This window comes from Ascaphus truei, chromosome 6 (genome assembly GCF_040206685.1).
Source record: "Ascaphus truei isolate aAscTru1 chromosome 6, aAscTru1.hap1, whole genome shotgun sequence".
Lineage (NCBI taxonomy): Eukaryota > Metazoa > Chordata > Amphibia > Anura > Ascaphidae > Ascaphus > Ascaphus truei.
The window spans coordinates 135,553,957-135,573,951 of NC_134488.1; the positions used below are offsets into that span (position 1 = coordinate 135,553,957).

Sequence of the window (19,995 nt, forward strand, 5' to 3'; positions counted from 1 at the left end):
AGGTGCCATAGGGCCCTCCGCTCGAGACCACAGGCAGGTGCCCCCCAAAGGGATATAATAGTCCGCTTTCATTTTATAAAACAAAAGACTCTGTCTGTCGGATGGCCAGGGAAGCCAGAACCATGGAATATGAAGGCGTCAAGCTTCAGATCTTCCAGGATCTATCCCGGCAACCCTCCTACGATGTCGCAGCCTGGGAACGGTAACTAAAACTCTACAGGACAAAGGAATCAGATACAGGTGGCTGTTTCCGTTCGCCCTCCTGGTAGTGAAGAACGGGGTTGTGAACACACTGCGGAGGGTCGAGGATGGAAACGGCTTCCTCAAGAAGATGGGACTGCAGCAGAACCCCCCCAGCCCTGGCTCCTCTCAACCACCTTACCTGGAATCTGAGGCTGATCCGACCCCGTCAACGTCCTGGAACAGAGTTGAGCCGAGTCAGAGGAAGCCACGTGAGATCACGAGTTCTGCACAGCTCCGCCGGACCGGTAGAGCACTTAAAGGGACCTGAACCCCATTTCCCCCCCTCGTGTCAAAATGGCCGGCCATAGGTACACCTGAGATGTCCCCCCTGGTGGTCTTCTCCAAGAACTACAGCAACGCGACGCCGGATCCCTTCTTCTGCGACAAACATGGAGGCTGTGAGCGGGAAATCAGGCTAAAGGCGCGAAGAGGAGGAAGGAGGAGCTACAGACCTGCACACACCGAGACGTCATAACAAAGACTCCCCGGCGCTCGGGCATTTCCGCCCTTTTAGAAGACTTCCGGGTCAGAGGGCGCAGAGTCACAGCCACCGCCAGATCAGGGCATCGGGACTGGAGGGGAGGGAGGGAATAGAAACTTTGCCGAGGAGATGGAGAGCAGCAGCTACGGGGGGCTAGTATTCTCAAGAGCCATGGGCGGGCCTCAGCATGGGGGCAGATCAACCCCGGCGACCCAACAGGGGGTCGGCGGAGGGGAAAGCCCCCCCCACGCCACCCCCTTACCGCTCCCCCCCCTCGACACCCCCCCCCATCGCCACTCCCCCCCTTCACCGTCCTCCCCGCTGTCCCCTCCCCCCCACCGCCCTCCCCCCCCCTCACTACTCCCCCCCTCACCGCCCTCCCCGCCACCCCCTCCCCCCCTCACCACCACCCCCCTCCCCCCCACTCACCACCACCCCCCTCCCCCCCACAACCTTCCCCCCTTCCCCCCCACCACACCACATCTCACCCTCCTCCCCCCCCCTCCCACCACCCTCCCCCTCCCCCCCTCACCCCCCAAACCACTCCCCCTCCTCCTCCCCCCCTCATCAGCCAGGAAATGGTCACGGCGATCGGCTGGCGGCGTGTCGGGGTGCTCGGGGACACCCTCGGGGAGGTCCCAAATCAATGGACCGAGACATGGGCCCCCACTCTGTATGAGATTCATAGATGGGGAGAGCGAGGGTACGTAAGCCCCCATCGCAGACTCCCACAGAGGCATCAACAAAGGGAGTGGGGAGACGTCGGTCCGGGCAGGCCCCCGAGCGCTGGGAAACGACCGTGGAGCCGAAGCTGAATTAAGCTAAGTCTAAAGTTTCAGTTCCATTAAGTTGCAATAAAGATTGTTATATTATGCCGCAACACATACACAAAGTTCAATGTCGGTGCGAGACATCTTTGGTCTTCGCCGGCGCCTCACAAGGTATCTCATGGAGGTAGTCCATGGGAGCCAATTTGCCCTATAGAGGACAAGCCCACAAAGACTGGCACACCTGACAGATGGGTGCCAGTTGGCGGTCTGACAAACAGGGCACGAGAGTCGACTCTGGAACAGCCCAGACAAGGCTCTTCCCTTTTCCATTTTATTTACCCAGTTTTGCCCCCTCCCTTCCCCCCTCCTCATCCCCCCTCTTCCTCCCTTGGGGCTGCGTGCCTCTTGTCAGGGTAGGGCAAGGCCAACCCAGAGGCACATACCTACCACAGACCACACTCACGATAATAGGAGGCCCAGATTTGGACCACCTCAGAATCATAACATCTCTAGGCAGATCTCAGGCACCGACCTAACTATATGGCACTGAATTTTGTATCTATTAACGTAAAGGGGTTCAACAACCCTACGAAAAGAAAAGTAGCCTTTACGGATCTTAAGGCAAAACAGGCCGACATCCTCCTAATACAAGAAACTCATTTTAGCCGTAACAGTGTACCCAAATTCCTAGATAGACAATTCACACAATTTTACTTGGCGTCCGCTGCAGAAAAAAAAAGAGGGGTCGGAGTTCTCTTCCACAACAGGATACCATTCACTCTAGACACGATTAGGAGAGACAGTGAAGGCAGGTATTTATTAGTGGTGGGATCAGTACAAGAATAGTCACTGACAATAGCCTCGATGTATGCCCCGGGTGAACAAAGCCACAAATTCCTTAAGGACTTTTTTCAGAAACTCAATCAGGTAGCCCAAGGTCACGTAATCCTAGCAGGAGACTTCAACCTTACCATGAACCCGAAGCTAGACAGATCGGGTATCGCTAGAAACTGTCGTAAGAAAGTGATCGACACCCTAAAATCAGGCCTCAAGAAAGCCCAGCTAGTAGATATTTGGAGGGAACTCCACCCCACGGAATCAAAACTATACTTTCTACTCCCACCCCCACGACGTTTACAGCAGAATCGACTACTTCTTCATATCTACTAGACTGGTCCCCTTGGTTGCCCAGGCAACGATCCATGATATTTCATGGTCGGACCATGCGCCTAAAGAGCTGAGGTGCAACCAAATCCGCCCTGATAGACCCGGTGCAAATTGGAAGTTAAATGAGTCACTCCTTAAGATCCCAGATATATGCGACTCAGTCGGAGAGGAGATAGATCAATTCTTTACGACTAATTATGGTTCGGTGAGCTCCGACCTCACCCTCTTGGAGGCCCATAAGGCAACCATAAGGGGCACGCTAATTGGTATTGCAGCCCGTAGAAAGAGAGAGCGTAATAATAAGATAGCAGTCCTCCAATCCAAATTAAATTCTCTCACATCAAGACACAAACTGAAACAAGATCCGAGGGCCCTATTAGAGTTAAAGAACACCAAAATCGAACTAAACCTACTATTGGTCTCCCAGGCTGATAAATCTCTGAGTTGGTCACGGAGGAAATATTACGAAAAGGCGAATGGGCCAGATACCATGCTAGCGCGCAAACTAAACACTAGACAGCCCAATTATATCATACAGGCGGTGCGTCTGAAGGACGGCTCCTCCACATCCAAACCAAAAAACATAGTCGAGGAATTCAAATCATTCTATGAAAATTTATATAATGGAGAGAAAGTGGCACATAATCCCAAAACGGCAAGGGCCATGGAAGATTTTCTAGCACAGTCCAACCTAACAGGGCTGAGCGAGCAGGACAGGGAGGGGTTAGAGGCCGACTTCACATTGGAAGAACTTACCCAGGTCATCACGGACCTCAAACCCTCAAAGACCCCGGGGCCAGATGGGTTTTCGGGGCAGTATTATAAGGCGTTCACAAAGAAACTAGCCCCATGGCTGCTCCGAATGTATAATGCTGTTTTAGCAGGAGCCCCTTTCTCGAAGCAGATGCTCCAGGCGTCAATATCAGTTATTTATAAACCAGGGAAAGATCCGCAGGATTGCAAAAGTTATAGACCAATCTCCCTAATTAATACGGATGTTAAAATCTACGCCAAACTACTGGCCAATAGATTAAGTCTTATCCAGCCCAGACTCATTCATCCACATCAAGTCGGTTTTATAATGGGTAGACAAGCTGCGGACAACACCCAACGAATCATTGTTCTGCCAGAAATCTCCACTAATCAGAAATTAAACGTTATGATGTTGAGTCTGGATGCGGAAAAAGCGTTCAACAGGATTGACTGGCCATACTTAAAACAGACGCTTGGGGCATTCGGCTTTGGGGAAAGGGTGAGTAGGGCGATAATGTCGTTATACTCGGGCCCCGCTGCCAAGGTCATACATCAGGGTTTCCCCTCTAACCTATTTCAAAATAAAAGCGGCACACGACAGGGGTGCCCGTTATCCCCCCTGTTATTCGCCCTATGTATGGAGCCTTTGGCTGCGCAGATCCGTAACAACCCGGATATATCGGGGATTACGGTGCATTCACAATCACATAAGATTGCCCTGTATGCAGACGATATACTGCTGCTGATATCAAAGCCTCTAACCTCCCTGCCGAACCTATTTGACCTGTTGGATACATTTAATAGAATATCAGGATTCAAAATAAACCAAACCAAATCAGAGGCCCTGAATATCAGCCTCCCAAAAGAAACTGAAAAGCTACTAAGTCTGAACTTTAATTTTAATTGGCAACCAAAACATATTAAATATCTAGGAGTCTACATCACTAAAGAACAGGGGCATCTATGATGCTAATTACCCCAAGCTAATTAAGACACTACAAGCAGATTTAAAAAAAATGGATGCCCTATAAGATCTCCTGGATAGGTAGGATACATAGTGTCAAGATGAATCTCCTCCCCCGTATCCTATATCTGTTTCAGACTCTACCGGTGCCACTTAGACTGAAGGACATACTCTCACTTCAGTCTGATATCTCAGAGTTTATTTGGGGAGGGAAAAAACCGAGAGTAAATAAGACAAGTATGAAAAAAAACACACGGACAGGAGGCCTAGCGGTACCTTGCCTGGTCTCTTATTACAAGGCGGCGCAATTGTGTCAACTCACACAATGGCAGACCAACCCTGATCTGAAAAGATGGGTGGATCTGGAAAAGAGGGCTTGTGCCCCATTAGAGATAGATCATTTGCTATTGTTACCCAAAACAGCTATTAAATGGGCTGAACAGCCGCTTTCTTCGGTGGCCAACTCATTGTCGGTGTGGGAGGCCGCGAAATATAAACATACCTTGACCTCAAGACGCTCCATGATGGCCCCTTTGTGGGGCAACCCTGACTTTGCACCGGGACTAGTGGCAAACGCCGCAGGGCATTGGAAAAGATACATATATCTTAGGCTAAGAGACCTGGAGGGTATACTGAACAGGGTTAAATCATTCGAACAAATCCGATCTGAAAAAAATGTTCCACATTCCAAATTCTTCCGCTACCTCCAGGTCAGAGCGTACTTTGCCAAAAACTCCCCCTTCCCGCCACTAACCACATTTGAAAAGCTCTGTATGACGAAAACAGACACACAGGGACTTACATCGCAGATTTATAGAGAAGTGGTCGGTTCTGGGAGCTCACAGCAACGACAAAAACTGGCGTACCAAGTTAGATGGGAAACAGATTTGGGGGTGGAATTGGAGGAGGACAACTGGACGGCTATTTTAGAGGTTACAGCTAAGAGCTCCATATGCACTACTTTGAAGGAGAATGCATATAAAGTACTGATGAGGTGGTACCTCACCCCATTAAAATGATTAAGGTTTGTCACAGGATACTCCCCGCTGTGTCCCAAACAGTGCGGAGAATCGGCGGACCTGTTGCACATGCTGTGGTCTTGCTCTCGGATATCACACCTGTGGGAAGAGATTAGACATTGGATCCAGAGGATTTTTGACCTCACAATTCCCCCTGATCCGTGGCTGTTCCTATTGAGCAGACCATGGAAGGGCCTTTCAAAATCAGGCAATAAACTAGTTGCACATTTTGCAACAGCAACGAGGTGCGAGATCGCAGCTATGTGGAAACAATCAGAGATCCCAAATATCCCTAAAATTCGGAATCGATTATGGTACATATGCCAGATGGAAAAATTGACGAGTCTGGTCAATGACACTGGCGAAAAATATCTAAAAGTCTGGACGCCTTGGCTGGAACAGACAGACATCCCGGAGGTTGAGGTAGCCACGATATGGCATTGATAATCCCAAGTGCATTCTCGTACAAAGAAAGCGGACCGGATTACGAGACCTAGTTGAGGGCACATCTTGTGAACCCTTCAGGCGGCCCAAGAGGTCTGCAAACAAATTGTGCATAGCAAATAAACCAGCCACTTATAGGAAAGATGCAGAGTGCCCGCCCCCCCCCCTCCCCTTCCCTCCCCGCACCCTCCCCCCCCTAATTTTAATTTTTTGTTCCCCTAAGTTTAAATTACCTAAATATCCCAGCTGGTATCAGGGACATTATGTTTACACGTGAGCACTTGTTGCACCAGTGGGAGAGTCTAACAGTATCGTACATGACTGTAATACTGTGAATGTTCATGTCATTTGTGTTGCGATGCTATTTATAATGAAAATTTTCCAATAAACTTGAAGTTATAAAAAAAAAAATAGGCATACGCACAATAGAACACAAACTACATAAGAAACACACGCTGATTTGGGACCTGGAGCAAAAAACTAGACTTTCCTAACTGAATTGAACGTAAAACAAGAGTCTTGAGTTGATCAGGACTTGGCCTGTAATGTCCTGGAACTCAAATCGGCAGGAAGTTCCTGAAATCCCCACTCCCTTTCCTCCGGGGAACTTGAAATCACTTCACCGGGAGTTTCAGTAGCTCCACACGTCCTGGAACTAAATTCGGCTTGCAATCTTAGCCGCGACCGCTACGTTCAGTTTTAAGAACTTGGCCGCAAAAAGCTGGACTTATTTTGACTTGAATTTTCTGAAGCCGGCTCGCTGCTATTTCTCAGAGAGCATTTTTTGGTGCATTCGAATTTGCCGCTGCTGCTGGTGCTTAGTATCTGATGACCGGATTGGTTAAGGGATTCTTCTAGTATTTCAGAGTTCATACATGAAATACTACAGCTAATACCAGCGTGGGAAAATTCTCAACAGCCAATCAGAGCGCTGCCAGTCTGCTGAAGCCGGGCAAGCGGGGATTCAGAATCAGCCAAGGCCTTGCGCAAATTTGCCACATCTACCTGCAGCGCGACGGCTTCGTGCAGACCACTATCCCGAGGCCGAAGACCAGAGAAAAGACCTTTTGCTGGAAACTGCATCACAGCGCCCCAGCACATCCAGACATTTATCAAGGTCAGCAAAATCCGTGCAATCTAATGTGTCCAGCGCAAGCGCAAAGGCCACTCAGGCGCGAGCCAACGCAGCGGCCGCACGGGAAAGGGCCGCATACGCGCAGAAAGTGGCAGCCATGAAACTAGAAAGGACCGCATAGAAAAGGAGGATCAGACAGCCACCGCCATCGCCGCAGCCGCAGCATGTAAAAAGACAGAGGTGGGCGTTAACCTAGAGGCCCTAAATCAAGATAGGGAAGCTACTACCGCCATAGCCCAAGCCGAAGTCCTAGAAGCTGCCGTGAGACAGGATGGCAGGGAGCAACCAAGACGCAATCAAAAGCCTGGGCTTTTCCGCAAAGGAAGAACTCAGCCTACTAACCAAATGGCTGGGGAAAGAATCCATAGAACATGCGAAGAGACTCAGGGCAGCAAACGTGAACAACCCCAAGTAGGTCTTGACCTAGTATGGGAAAGACTGGAAGAGTGCTACGGTAGCCCTGAAGCAGTCAAAGACGCGCTCTTCAAAAGAGTCGACGACTTCCCTAGAATCACAGCGAAGGACTACTCAAAATTACGAGAGCTCGGGGATCTGCTGCAAGAGCTGGAATTTTCAAGAACAGACCAATCCCTGACAGGTCTTAACGTCCTAGACTCAGCTCGCAGAGTGAGACCCATCTTGGAGAAGCTACCCTACAACCTCCAAGAAAGATGGACGTCACAAGGTTCCAAATACAAAAGGGAGAAGCAAGTCGCCTTCCCTCCCTTCTCATTCTTCTTGAGCTTCATCCACAAAGCGGCAAGAACAAGGAACGATCCCAGTTTCATCTTAGGTGCGCAGACCACACACAGTGCAAGCAACCTGTGGAGTGAGAGACCAGTGGCGAGATACGGTAACACTCGAACACCCATCTCGATCCACAGGACGGACTTGTCCCCCATGACCCAAACAAGTCCCAACCAGTCAGTCGCTGAAAGCAAGAAACCAAGGGACCCAAACAGGGAATGTCCCATACACAAGAAGCCACACCCACTTAACAGGTGCTTCGGGTTCAGGATGAAGTTCATAGAGGAACGCAAGAAGTTACTCGGAGAATTCAGAGTTTGCTTCATGTGCTGCGATTCCACAACCCATCTAGCCAAAGACTGAATAGAAGCCATCAAATGTGCAGTGTGCAACAGTGACAAGCACGTAACATCTCTACATCCAGAGGCGCTGACACTCCACCAACTCAACAACCCATCCTCCATAGCGGAGCATGGCGGGGAGGAAGGAGAATGAGAGTCAACATCTGTCACGTCTCAGTGCACCGAGGTTTGCGGAAAAGGATGTGACAAAAGGTCCTGCTCCAAAATATGCCTTGTCGCAGTGCACCCCCAGGGACAACCTGAGAAAGCTATTCGGATGTACGCAATCCTCGACAATCAAAGTAACAGATCATTGGCAAAGACGGAATTCTTCAACTTATTCAATGCACAAGACAATGCCTCACCCTACACCCTCAGAACCTGTGCAGGGTTAACTGAGACAGCAGGGAGAAGAGCAAATAGCTACATTATACGTTCAGTGGACAACAGAGTGAAGATAGTTCTCCCACACTCATCGAGTGCAACCACATGGCGGCAAACAGGGATGAGATTCCCACACCGGACATGGCACGCCATCACCAACACCTCAGAGGATAGCCAACTACATCCCACTGGTAGAACAAGGTGCCAAGATCTGGCTGCTGCTCAGTAGGGATATCCTGAGGGTGCACAAAGTCCGTAAACAGCGCAATGGACCCCACAACCCTCCCTTCGCCCAAAGCCTTGACCTAGGGTGGGTGATAGTGGGCAACGTGTGCATTGACAAAGGGCACGAACCAGACTATGTTGACGCCCGCAGAACAGTGATACAGAATATGGACACACATCCCTCTCCGAACCATGCCTTGGCCATCTCCAAGTGACAGGAAGGCCAAGTGAGGAGAAGAGACAAGGTCATACCCCTGAGAGCAACAAAAACATCTTCACATCAGGGGAATGTGACAATGGCCTAGGATGCTTAGTAGTCCAGACAACTAAGGATGACAAGGCAACTCCACCGAAGGAAGAAAGCAACCTCCTGAAGGTGACCGACAAAAGGATCGTCCAAAGGAAAGGAAACAATCGGACAATCCTCCTGCGAGCAATGGCACAGCTAAGACGTACAGTCATTCCTCTCCGCAGAATACTAATTGGCAAAGCAGCTAACCGCCACCGCTGGCATAGCCGCAAAAGATTGCGCCCTGCAGGTGAAACTACAGGGGCAAAAAGACTGTCCTCTCACACGCCTAAAAAGAGACAGTCGCAGAGACATTTCACAAAAGGATTTACAAGGACAAAAGAGACTGTTCATGTCCAGGGAGAAAACAACCTCCTGAGGGCAGTTAACAAAAAGACACAAAGGCGTATCACCAAAATACGTGGAGACGTTCTCGTGCAAGAGGAATGCACCGATGACTTGGGGTGCACAGCGTTCCAGACAACAAGAGAAGACCACACTATACTCAGACTTGAGCTACGTGGTGCAGTATCAGCGATAGAACTGGCAGAACTCGTCAAAAACTAAATGGACTGCAAACCAGATGCTGTCAGGTTCTACACAGATAGCAAGATGATACTGGGTTCGTATACTTGGACAACCATGTAGAAAGAATCAGGAAGTCAACCCAACCACAACAATGGTACCATGTACCCACAGACAAAAATACTGCAGATCATGCCACCAGTTCAGTGCCCGCAGCGCAACTCCAGAACACGTCGTGGCTCACAGGACCAACGTTTCTAACGCAATCCGCGGAAAAAACGTTAATCCCAGCCGACGACTTTGAACTTGTGCATCCAGAGGAGGACACGGAGATAAGGCCTCAAGTATCCGTGTCACTCACGAGTATACAACCCAGAAACGCCCTCAGAAGATTCTTTGTCATCAGAGGACCAGTCAAACAAATACGCTCCGACTACGGAACCAATTTCGTTGGGGTACGTGAAGGATTACAAATAAACACTAAACAGTGCCAGAGACTTTTGCACAAAGACATTGTGGTGCAATCAGCTAACCTGGAGCGGTGCATCCACCTGGCATCCTTTTCCAAAGAACTTTGGCCAAGGGACTTTGAAACCAGGGGTATTGGCCGGTATCTCATCTCTATGTGGATATGGACTTTCACATTGTTTGAGAATGTGATGTTATATTGTTATGTATTTACATATGTTCCACAGTCAGTAATATAGTGGTATCTCCAGATACCAGACGGGGAGTGTTCTGGAACAAGTATTCCCATTTCTGTCCCTCTATTCACCCCCCTCTTTTGCAGCTTCTGCCTGTCAGTTCCTGATTTCAGCTGCATGTGTATTTGCTTTGAACACACACACACTGTGCCTGTGTGATCTACACTACAGTATGTTGCCATTCCTGCCTCTGGGAATGAAGTCTGTGAGTTGCTGAAGCAACCTCTGAGATCTTTCTCAGAATGGGCTATTCTGCCCTCCCCCCTGTTTTGCTGATAGTTAGTTAGTCCCATCTCACTTCTAGTGTGACCCTTTCTCCTCACTTCCATTCCCACCCAGGACACACAAGCATTCAGACAGAGAAGCCCTTTCTACTCACACTACAAGTACCCTTTGTTTTCCACTTCTGCAATAAAGTTAAGAAAGACAATAAGGTCTTGTTATGCTTTGGAAGAGGGAAGACATGAGTTAAGCTAACTGGAATTATTCATATATCATACGTGACCCTGGTTCCATGATATGGGCCATTAGTCTTTCTGCAGAAATGTCACTGAAATGTGCAGCATGTACACAGCATGTACCTGAGTCATGTTGGTGATTGCCCCAGATTTTCCAAGGCAAGTTTTAGAATAAAGGCTGGCGCAGCAGTAGCTATACTAACTGCCTCCTGACCAAGTTACCAGGGATAACAACCAGTAAATATACATTAACTCCTTCCTGACCTAGTTACCAGGGATAATCTCCACTCTGCTAATGCCGTTAAATCTTTATGTTACTACAGGTATCCATGTTCAGGGGACCCTGAGTATTGATTATCTTACTAACTGGTATAATCAGTGTCATTTATAACTATGCTACCTACTGTACCTCTCACTATAACACACTACTCATAACATACTTATATTTTCGGACACTATACATGTTCAACTATACATATTTACCTATTCATATAAATGTAACAGGTGTTCCCCCACCCTAAGGGAATCAGCGGCTACTACAGTACTGGTGCTACCTGTCGGATGTACAGAAGGCCTGAGCCTCCGCTCACAGGGAGCCTGGGATGACTGTGTGTTCTATATATCTCTATATGGTGCAACGCCTCAACCTATGAGGACCCTGCGGTTATAGGATTGACTCCTCATAGGACTCGTATACCTAAGGTATACTCAAATAACATACTCACAATCAGTATAATCAGTATATAACTCCTTTACTGTGATCCCACAGAAAGCATAATATGACACAATACAAACAATGCACAGTATTATAATAGAAATAACAATTGTCCAGGGGTAGCTAGCCCCAAATAGTACCGAGGTTGCTCGGGCACCTGTAACCCAGTGTCCTGCGAGCATTCCCTACCAATATGTGTGAGGGCAGCGTTACCCTCCACCTTGCGTTGGTGCACTTTACCTTTCTGGCTTATGGTCTTGCCAGGCCACACTTCCCTTTAGGAGCAAGCGTCCCATGTTTTGCGGTCTCCAACACAAGCTTCTCACACCTTGGGTCCCGGATGATGTCTGTCACGCAGGCCACAGTGGAAAGTCTCCCTCTGAGCTCTGATCTGCTCAGATGTTTCCTCTCCGCCCTCTCTCTATGACAGGAGCTCCCTATCTTAAGGGCAGCCATACACACTTATCTTCGGTGAGAGGGTCTATTTGGGGCTTAGGGGTAGGTTCAGCCCTAGTCCGGGAGCTTGGCAGGCTCTCCAGAACTTTCTCCCTCTTCCCTTGCTCTTTATCAATTCCCTATTCTCAACTGTTAACTCTCAACAGAACGCTGAGGAGGACCTCTACAAAATGGCCCCTCCAACAAAATGGTCCCCTCCACGCTACACACATCTCCCATACCTAACATGTGGCACCAACCGCAAGATGGCTGCCGCACCTTCCCGATGTCTCCTCCAACTGTCTCCTCCAAATCCTCCACTTCTGTTCTCCCCTCACATCGCCTTGTCTCTGGGTCATCAAAGGGTCGGGGCGAAGCTCCTGCCTGATGATTAGCAGATCCCTATCACCAGGGTGGTTGACTAGGACACTCCTGTAACCCTATATAGTAACCCCAATAGGGAAGGGGTTTACACTTACAACATACAAAAGCATCCCCCTGAACAAAACAATCGGGCAGCAGGGTGGGCATGATACTTGTGGGAGGGCACGAGGTAAGATAGAGCCCCTCCCACATTTTCCTGCCTTAACCACCCCACAGAGCCCCACCCTCTTAGCTAGATCACTCCCTTAACCCTTTCCAAGTTGTATTAGGGGACAGAGAAGGGTAGAAGATGGCTCCCTTCCTCATCATAAGGTGCCTAGCCAAACGCAGGGGCCCACTTTATGGTTTCTATGATAAGCCCTTAAGTGATAATAATAATAATAATAATAATAATAATACCGGTAATAATAATACCGGTAATAATAATAATAATAATAATTATTATTATAGTATTATAAAATTTGTATATTATTATTATTATTATTATTATTATTATCATTATTATAGTAGCATGTTCTTGTATAGCGCTGCGGTCTAATTCACAGTTATTTTCCATCCTGATTCTCCTTAACATAAGTTTAGTGCCACAATTAACATGCAGCAGATATATTGTATATAACACTGCCCCAATTAATCAGCGCGTTTCCTGGTGTGTATTCCAGGGCAAAGCATTAGCTACGAGACCCTGCAGGGCTGCAGCACTGAAGAAATTTGTATTTCTGGAGATAGATCATTAAATTATACTACGAAACAGCTGGAGATGAACATCACGTGCTGGACCGCGAGGAGCAGCATCGCCAGCAGCGCAAACTGCGTCAGCAGCATCAGAGCCCTCCACATCCAACAGCTTTCAGTGCCTACCATTTTTGTTTCTTCATTACTAACTGTCATCGTTTCGCGGTGACCCCCTTACTTCCGGAATATAGATGTATTAGGATCATAGTTTCCAAGTAACCACTAATCCAGGAAATTGCAGCACTCCGGAACCACAGTCCCACCAGCAGTCAGTAGGGCCTATTCTAGAAGCTTCCATAACTTTGCTGCCATCTCGAATGGTTTGGCATGTTCCCGCCGAACGGTTTGTCATTTGTGTTATCCCGGTATTCAGAAAGAATCTGAACCCCTCCCAAACCGTGAGGCAGGAAAATGCCAATAGTGTACGGGACCGCAGACAGTCATCTCAGTCTCTCTCAAATGTTTCCCCGTACGATCTGGCCATAGCCTGTAACAGCTGCACAGAGAGAGCCGCCTCTCCCTGCACAGCTCTTACAGGCGATCTCCCTGCACAGAGAGAGCTGCCTCTCCCTGCACAGCTCTTACAGGCGATCTCCCTGCACAGAGAGAGCCGCCTCCCTCTGCACAGCTCTTACAGGCGATCTCCCTGCACAGAGAGAGCTGCATCTCCCTGCACAGCTCTTACAGGCAATCTCCCTGCACAGAGAGACCCGCCTCTCCCTGCACAGAGAGAGCTGCATCTCCCTGCACAGCTCTTACAGGCAATCTCCCTGCACAGAGAGCCGCCTCTCCCTGCACAGCTCTCAAAGGCGATCTCCCTGAACAGAGAGAGCCGCCTCTCCCTGCACAGCTCTTACAGGCGATCTCCCTGCACAGAGAGCTGCATCTCCCTGCACAGCTCTTACAGGCGATCTCCCTGCACAGAGAGAGCCGGCTCTCCCTGCACAGCTCTTACAGGCGATCTCCCTGCACAGAGAGAGCCGCCTCCCTCTGCACAGCTCTTAAAGGCAATCTCCCTGCACAGAGAGAGCTGCATCTCCCTGCACAGCTCTTACAGGCAATCTCCCTGCACAGAGAGAGACGCCTCTCCCTGCACAGCTCTTACAGGCGATCTCCCTGCACAGAGAGAACTGCATCTCCCTGCACAGCTCTCACAGACGATCTCCCTGCACAGCTCTTACAGGCGATCACAGTGTTTTTATTAATATGTTTATACAAGTGTTCAGGAGCAGGGAGTGTCTGGACAGAACCACGTTTATTTTAGGTCCAGGGACCCCCTGATACCCAAGACACAGGTGCCGGTATCTCCTATGCATTTAAATGTCCCTGTCACGTGATGCGGGACATTTAAACATTGCATGGGGATACCCACACCCCATAATGGGGCCTGCATCTTGGGAAGCAGTGTGTCCCCGGACCTGAAATCAACGCACTTCTGTTCCTGAGATACCGGCATCAATCCGATGCAGGCAAAGTGCATTTTTTTTGGTCTTGGTTCTAATCGCAGATCCCTTCTCGCCAACCTTGGACTGGCGACTTAAATCTTTCAGAAACACACAATTCCAGAGCTCCTATTATCTCATCGGAGCTACTAGAATAGCAAATTATCAAAATAATGCGCGTTTGAGCTTTTTTTGCAGCTCCTGCTATGCGAGATTGAGCAGGAGTCAAAAATCTCAAAAAAATGCATTCACCGCACGATTTAACCAACTCATCAAGGCGTTCTGAATAGCTGCCTAGCAACATTTTGGGATAGCTGCTCAAAATCTTCAATGAGTTTGACATCGAAGCTACTGTATTAGAATAGGCTCCAATGAGTTAATCAGGACAAAAAATGGGACGTTACCTACTGTAACATAGGAAAGGGCATTATTATCCCTGTGAGGCCTTGCTCACTAAGATAATTGCATGCATAATGGCCATAGTTGGACTAATTAGTAGTTTAAATTAGCAGAGGGTTAACTTTATGTTATTTCATTATTGGCATTACTCCCGTCCAGACCTCGAAATAGGGCTTTTACTGAAGAGGAGAGAGAGAGTAAAATATATCTATATCTATACATCTGCTCTATGTAACCTCTTCATTAGGGAATGATGCTGCATAGAACTTTCACCAGTTCCTCCATTGTATATACCCTGGTGTTTTATATCCCACCGCATACACCAATGCGATCAATTGGAGTTTTGAAGTTTTCTCTTTTCCACTCTAGTGGGTCCCCAGGCTGGTTCTTCTACTTAACAATGCGACAGGAGAAAGGTCTCCATGTTTGAGTTTTATTTTTCCAGACAGTTATAACTGAAATAAGGCCATAACAATCCCGTTTGAGGGGCTAAAGTATACATTTCTAATTTAGTATACCATGGTAAGAAGGCAACTGCTGTTTTAGCCCGACTCCATAAAGCTATTTAATTTAGCTCAGACCATAGCATTTTAATTCTGTTGCTTGCCTCCCTTTGCCGGTTGTGCATGCGTGATTGGTGCTTTTCGGACATGCATGCGTGATCGGTAGCTGCTCCTGCGCATGCGTGGATGGCAAGCATCAATCTATGTCACACCCAAACTTTACCATTCTAGGAAATATGTCTGGTGTTGGGATTAGAGCTTGCAGGGATTGTGTGTGTTGAATTGTCAGCTAATAAAGTAACTGTTGTTTGGGGGTTAGTGACCCCTCCTGCCTAGGATTAAGCAGACTCCTCCCCACTGTTTAAGTAGCAGGTTATTTCATGCAACTGTGGCCGACTTGTCTATGAAACAATTTTCCCTTTTTTTGAAGTAACTGAGACTATTTACAGGTAGTGTTAGGACCTGCAGAGGGGACATGCCATGACGTAGCTGCAGGCTTATAACTCTTTGGCCAAAGAGTTAAACAGATGACCCTTACATATGAGAAGACAAACAGATAAGATTTATTATATAATTTGTAATTTGGATGCTGCATTTTGTTTTTTGTTGTATAAACAACCCTAATAACTAAGGTGCCATTTAGTTGCATCTTGACCTTGGGCCTGCGATGGAATCCCCCCGTGTGTACCTAACCTTATAATAATACTTATAATAAACAAAGGTCTGGAGGTACAAAGTGTGCAGCTTTTATTGAAATACATCACATACAGTAAGTGCCAACGCTGCCAGAGTGTTCAACCAACGGGTAAATGCCAGTGGTACTCAAACAACGGCCCACAGCACCCACTAAGCCGGGCGCCACACCGACCCGGCCATTTAGCAAGGAGTGGACCCCAGAAAGTCACGCTTAAATGAGCCCTGTCCCTCTCCCCCATGTCATAGACCAATGCAGTGAGGGTGAGAAGGGGCAGGGGAGAAACATTACCCCACAGCAAAGGGGAAGGTAAGGGAGCCAAGTCCTGACTGTCGTGTCCCCCTAACGCTTAGGGGCTCAAGGCTACTTTTGAACAAAATATGATTCCAGCTTGCTAACCCTGTCAGGGTAATCTCCAAATATACTTACACTGAATGAATACAAAGCTCCCACTGATACACTGCCAAGCACATTACAGGGGCAGTGCCTCTTTCAACCAAAGTTGAACTCATTCCAGTGACCTGTTTAAGGGTCTCATCTGTGTCATTTATTCCTTTTTTCTTATTTGACACGTAAGCATTTTTAATTTGTCCTAGGAACTACACTTGGTGAAATATGTGAAAGGGTTAAATGATTGAAGCATAATGCTGTCACAACGTTCCCTTAACATTATATTGGAAATCTGCCAGTGCACAAAACTAGTGAGAAATAATAATGCACATTTTTCTCCTCGTTCTGTCAGCCATAGACTCTCGCCAACGCTTCGGTGCAGAGTTCATTTCTGTGCAGCGATTAGAAGCCTATAGAAGTGTCCCTCCTACAGTATAATGCTGGTATCCTGCTTCCTCGTCATTTGCTGCTGTGTTTTATGTTTTTTTACTTAGTATTCAAATGATTACTTTCTGCATCTCCAGCATCTTGGTAACCTCAGACTGCATCGGGGGACCGCTTCATTCTCCCCTCTCAGATACTAAGTATTACAAATGCTTAAAATCGTCCGAAAATAGCCTCAGATTGGGAAAATAAATAAATACATCACCTGAAAGGTCAGGAGGAGATATTTCAAAGTTAATATATATATATATATATATATATATATATATATATATGCAAGAGATATATATATATATATATATCTCTTGCATTCCCAGTAAAATCAACCCCACACTGATGAGACCCATCAAGGTCGAAACTGCTGTCTGTGGGTGGTTTTCTGGGTATGCACCTTAACCCTGGCTGTGCTCAAAGCTGTGACCATGCAGCAAGCTTAAGCCTATAGGGAACCATGATAAAAATGGTTATTGAGGCAAAAAGTGACACTGTGTGCTCATTTGCATGTCATTTCCCAGAATCCCTTGCTGCAGTGGAAGTGCTGTATGCTGGGTGATAATGGGGAAAGGCGGGGTTGCAGACCTGCCTAAGACATGCAGATGAGCATACAGCTATATTTGCATATTTGCTTTCCTGTGGAGGGTTTTTGTCACTTTTTTTACTCACCATAACGTAACTCAGTATATATATATATATATATATATATATATATATATATATATATATATATATATATATATATATATATATATATATATATATATATATATATATATATATATATATATATATATATATATACTAGCTGAGAGCCCCGGCGTTGCCCGGGATGTTTGTGGTGTGGGTGTGGCATTTGGGTGGGGAGTGGTCCACGCGGCCCATGTGCGGTGGTAGTGCTGCTGTGGCTGTACTGATGGTGATTGTATTGGTGTGCTGATTTTGGAGGGTTTGTTGCTGATGTGGGGGTGCGGATGTGGGTGTGCCGATGGGGGAGGTGCAAAGGTGGCGATGTGTGGGTGCTGATGGTGTTGATGGGGGCTGGGAATGGTGGGGAGCCGAGAATGCCAGTGTGCTGGGGGGGCATGGGATACCGGTGTGCTGAGGTGGTGGTGCTGGGGTGTGTGTGTGTATACATGTTTGTGTGTATACATTGTATGTGTGTGTGTGTATACATGTGTGTGTGTGTGTATGTGTACGTGTGTGTGTATACACGTGTGTGTGTATGTGTATACACGTGTGTGTGTATACACGTGTGTGTGTATACACGTATGTGTGTGTATACACGTATGTGTGTGTATACACATGTGTGTGTGTATACACGTGTGTGTATACACGTGTGTGTGTGTGTATACACGTGTGTGTGTGTGTATACACGTGTGTATGTATATATTGTGTGTGTGTATACGTGTGTGTGTATACACATGTGTGTATACACGTGTATACATGTTTGTGTGTGTGTATACATGTTTGTGTGTATACATTGTATGTGTGTGTGTGTGTGTGTGTGTGTAAATTTGTGTGTGTGTACACGTGTGTGTATACACATGTGTGTGTGTGTATACGTGTGTGTGTGTATACATGTGTGTGTGTGTGTATACATGTGTATGTGTGTATACATGTGTGTGTGTGTGTATACATGTGTGTGTATATACATGTGTGTGTGTATACACATGTGTGTGTATACACATGTATGTGTATACACATGTGTGTGTATACACATGTGTGTGTATACACATGTGTGTGTATACACATGTGTGTGTGTATACACATGTGTGTATACACATGTGTGTGTGTGTATACATGTGTGTGTGTATACATGTGTGTGTGTGTATACATGTGTGTGTGTATACATGTGTGTGTATACATGTGTGTGTATACATGTGTGTGTGTGTATACATTATGTGTATGTATACCTGTGTGTATACGTGTGTGAGTGTATACGTGTGTGTGTGTGTGTGTACATGTGTGTGTGTGTGTATGTCTCCATGTGTGTGTGGGGGGGGTGGTGGGGAGTTGGTAAGGGGGGTGGGGGAGGTGGGAAGGGGGGTGGAGGTGGTGAGGAGGTGGTGGGAGGTTGTAAGGGGGGAGTGAAGGGAAGGTGAAGGGGGGGTGAAGGGGAGGTGAAGGGTGGGGGTGGAGGGGAGGTGAAGGGGGGGGTGGAGGGGAGGTGAAGGGTGGGGGTGGAGGGGAGGTGAAGGGTGGGGGTGGAGGGGAGGTGAAGGGGGGGGTGGAGGGGAGGTGAAGGGGGGGGGTGGAGGGGAGGTGAAGGGGGGGGTGGAGGGGGGGTGAGGGGGGGGGTGGAGGGGAGGTGAAGGGGGGGGAGTGGAGGGGAGGTGAAGGGGGGGTGGAGGGGAGGTGAAGGGGGGGTGGAGGGGAGGTGGAGGGGAGGTGAAGGGGGGGGTGGAGGGGAGGTGGGGGGGGGGTGGAGGGGAGGTGGGGGGGGGGTGAAGGGGAGTTGGGGGGTGAAGGGGAGGTGGGGGGGGGTGAAGGGGAGGTGAAGGGGGGTGGAGGGGAGGTGAAGGGGGTGTGGAGGGGAGGTGAAGGGGGGTGGAAGGGAAGGGAAGTGGAGTGAGGGGAGGTGAGGGGTGGGTGAGGGGAGGTGAGGTGAAGGGGGGTGAGGGGAGGTGAAGGGGGGTGAGGGGAGGTGAAGGCCGCTCCCTCACCCGTCCGGCCGCTCACTCACCCGTCCGGCAGCTCCCTCACCCGTCCGGCCGCTTCCACGTGTATCTGAGGCGGGAGGCAGCTTGTTGTGGCCGCTCCCCCGCTGTGTCCCGGGCACTCGCTCCTCCGCTGACTGTAGCGGCGCCGGGGGGGGGGGTGAAGGGGAGGTGATTTGAAGGGGGGTGAGGGGTGGGTGAAGGCCGCTCACTCACCCGTCCGGCCGCTCCCACGTGTATCTGAGGCGGGAGGCAGCTTGTTGTGGCCGCTCCCCCGCTGTGTCCCGGGCACTCGCTCCTCCGCTGACTGTAGCGGCGCCGGGGGGGGGGGGGGGGTGGAGGGGAGGTGATTTGAAGGGGGGTGAGGGGTGGGTGAAGGCCGCTCACTCACCCGTCCGGCCGCTCCCACGTGTATCTGAGGCGGGAGGCAGCTTGTTGTGGCCGCTCCCCCGCTGTGTCCCGGGCACTCGCTCCTCCGCTGACTGTAGCGGCGCCGGGGGGGTGGGGGGGGGGGGGTTGAAAGCACGGGAGACACGGGGAGAGGAGGAGGT

At 48.7% G+C, this 19,995-nt stretch overlaps 1 protein-coding gene across 1 annotated transcript in view; it reads left to right on the forward strand.

Moving 5' to 3' along the window:
- The window catches only part of LOC142496614 (uncharacterized), a 69,215-nt gene extending 53,265 nt beyond the window's left edge, over positions 1-15,950 (forward strand). Inside the window, exon 9 of the mRNA XM_075603276.1 lies at positions 12,846-15,950. Within this exon, the coding sequence (XP_075459391.1) occupies positions 12,846-13,087 (242 nt within the window). The 3' untranslated portion in view covers positions 13,088-15,950. The remainder of the gene's footprint in view (positions 1-12,845) is intronic.
- Positions 15,951-19,995: the final 4,045 nt, after the last annotated feature.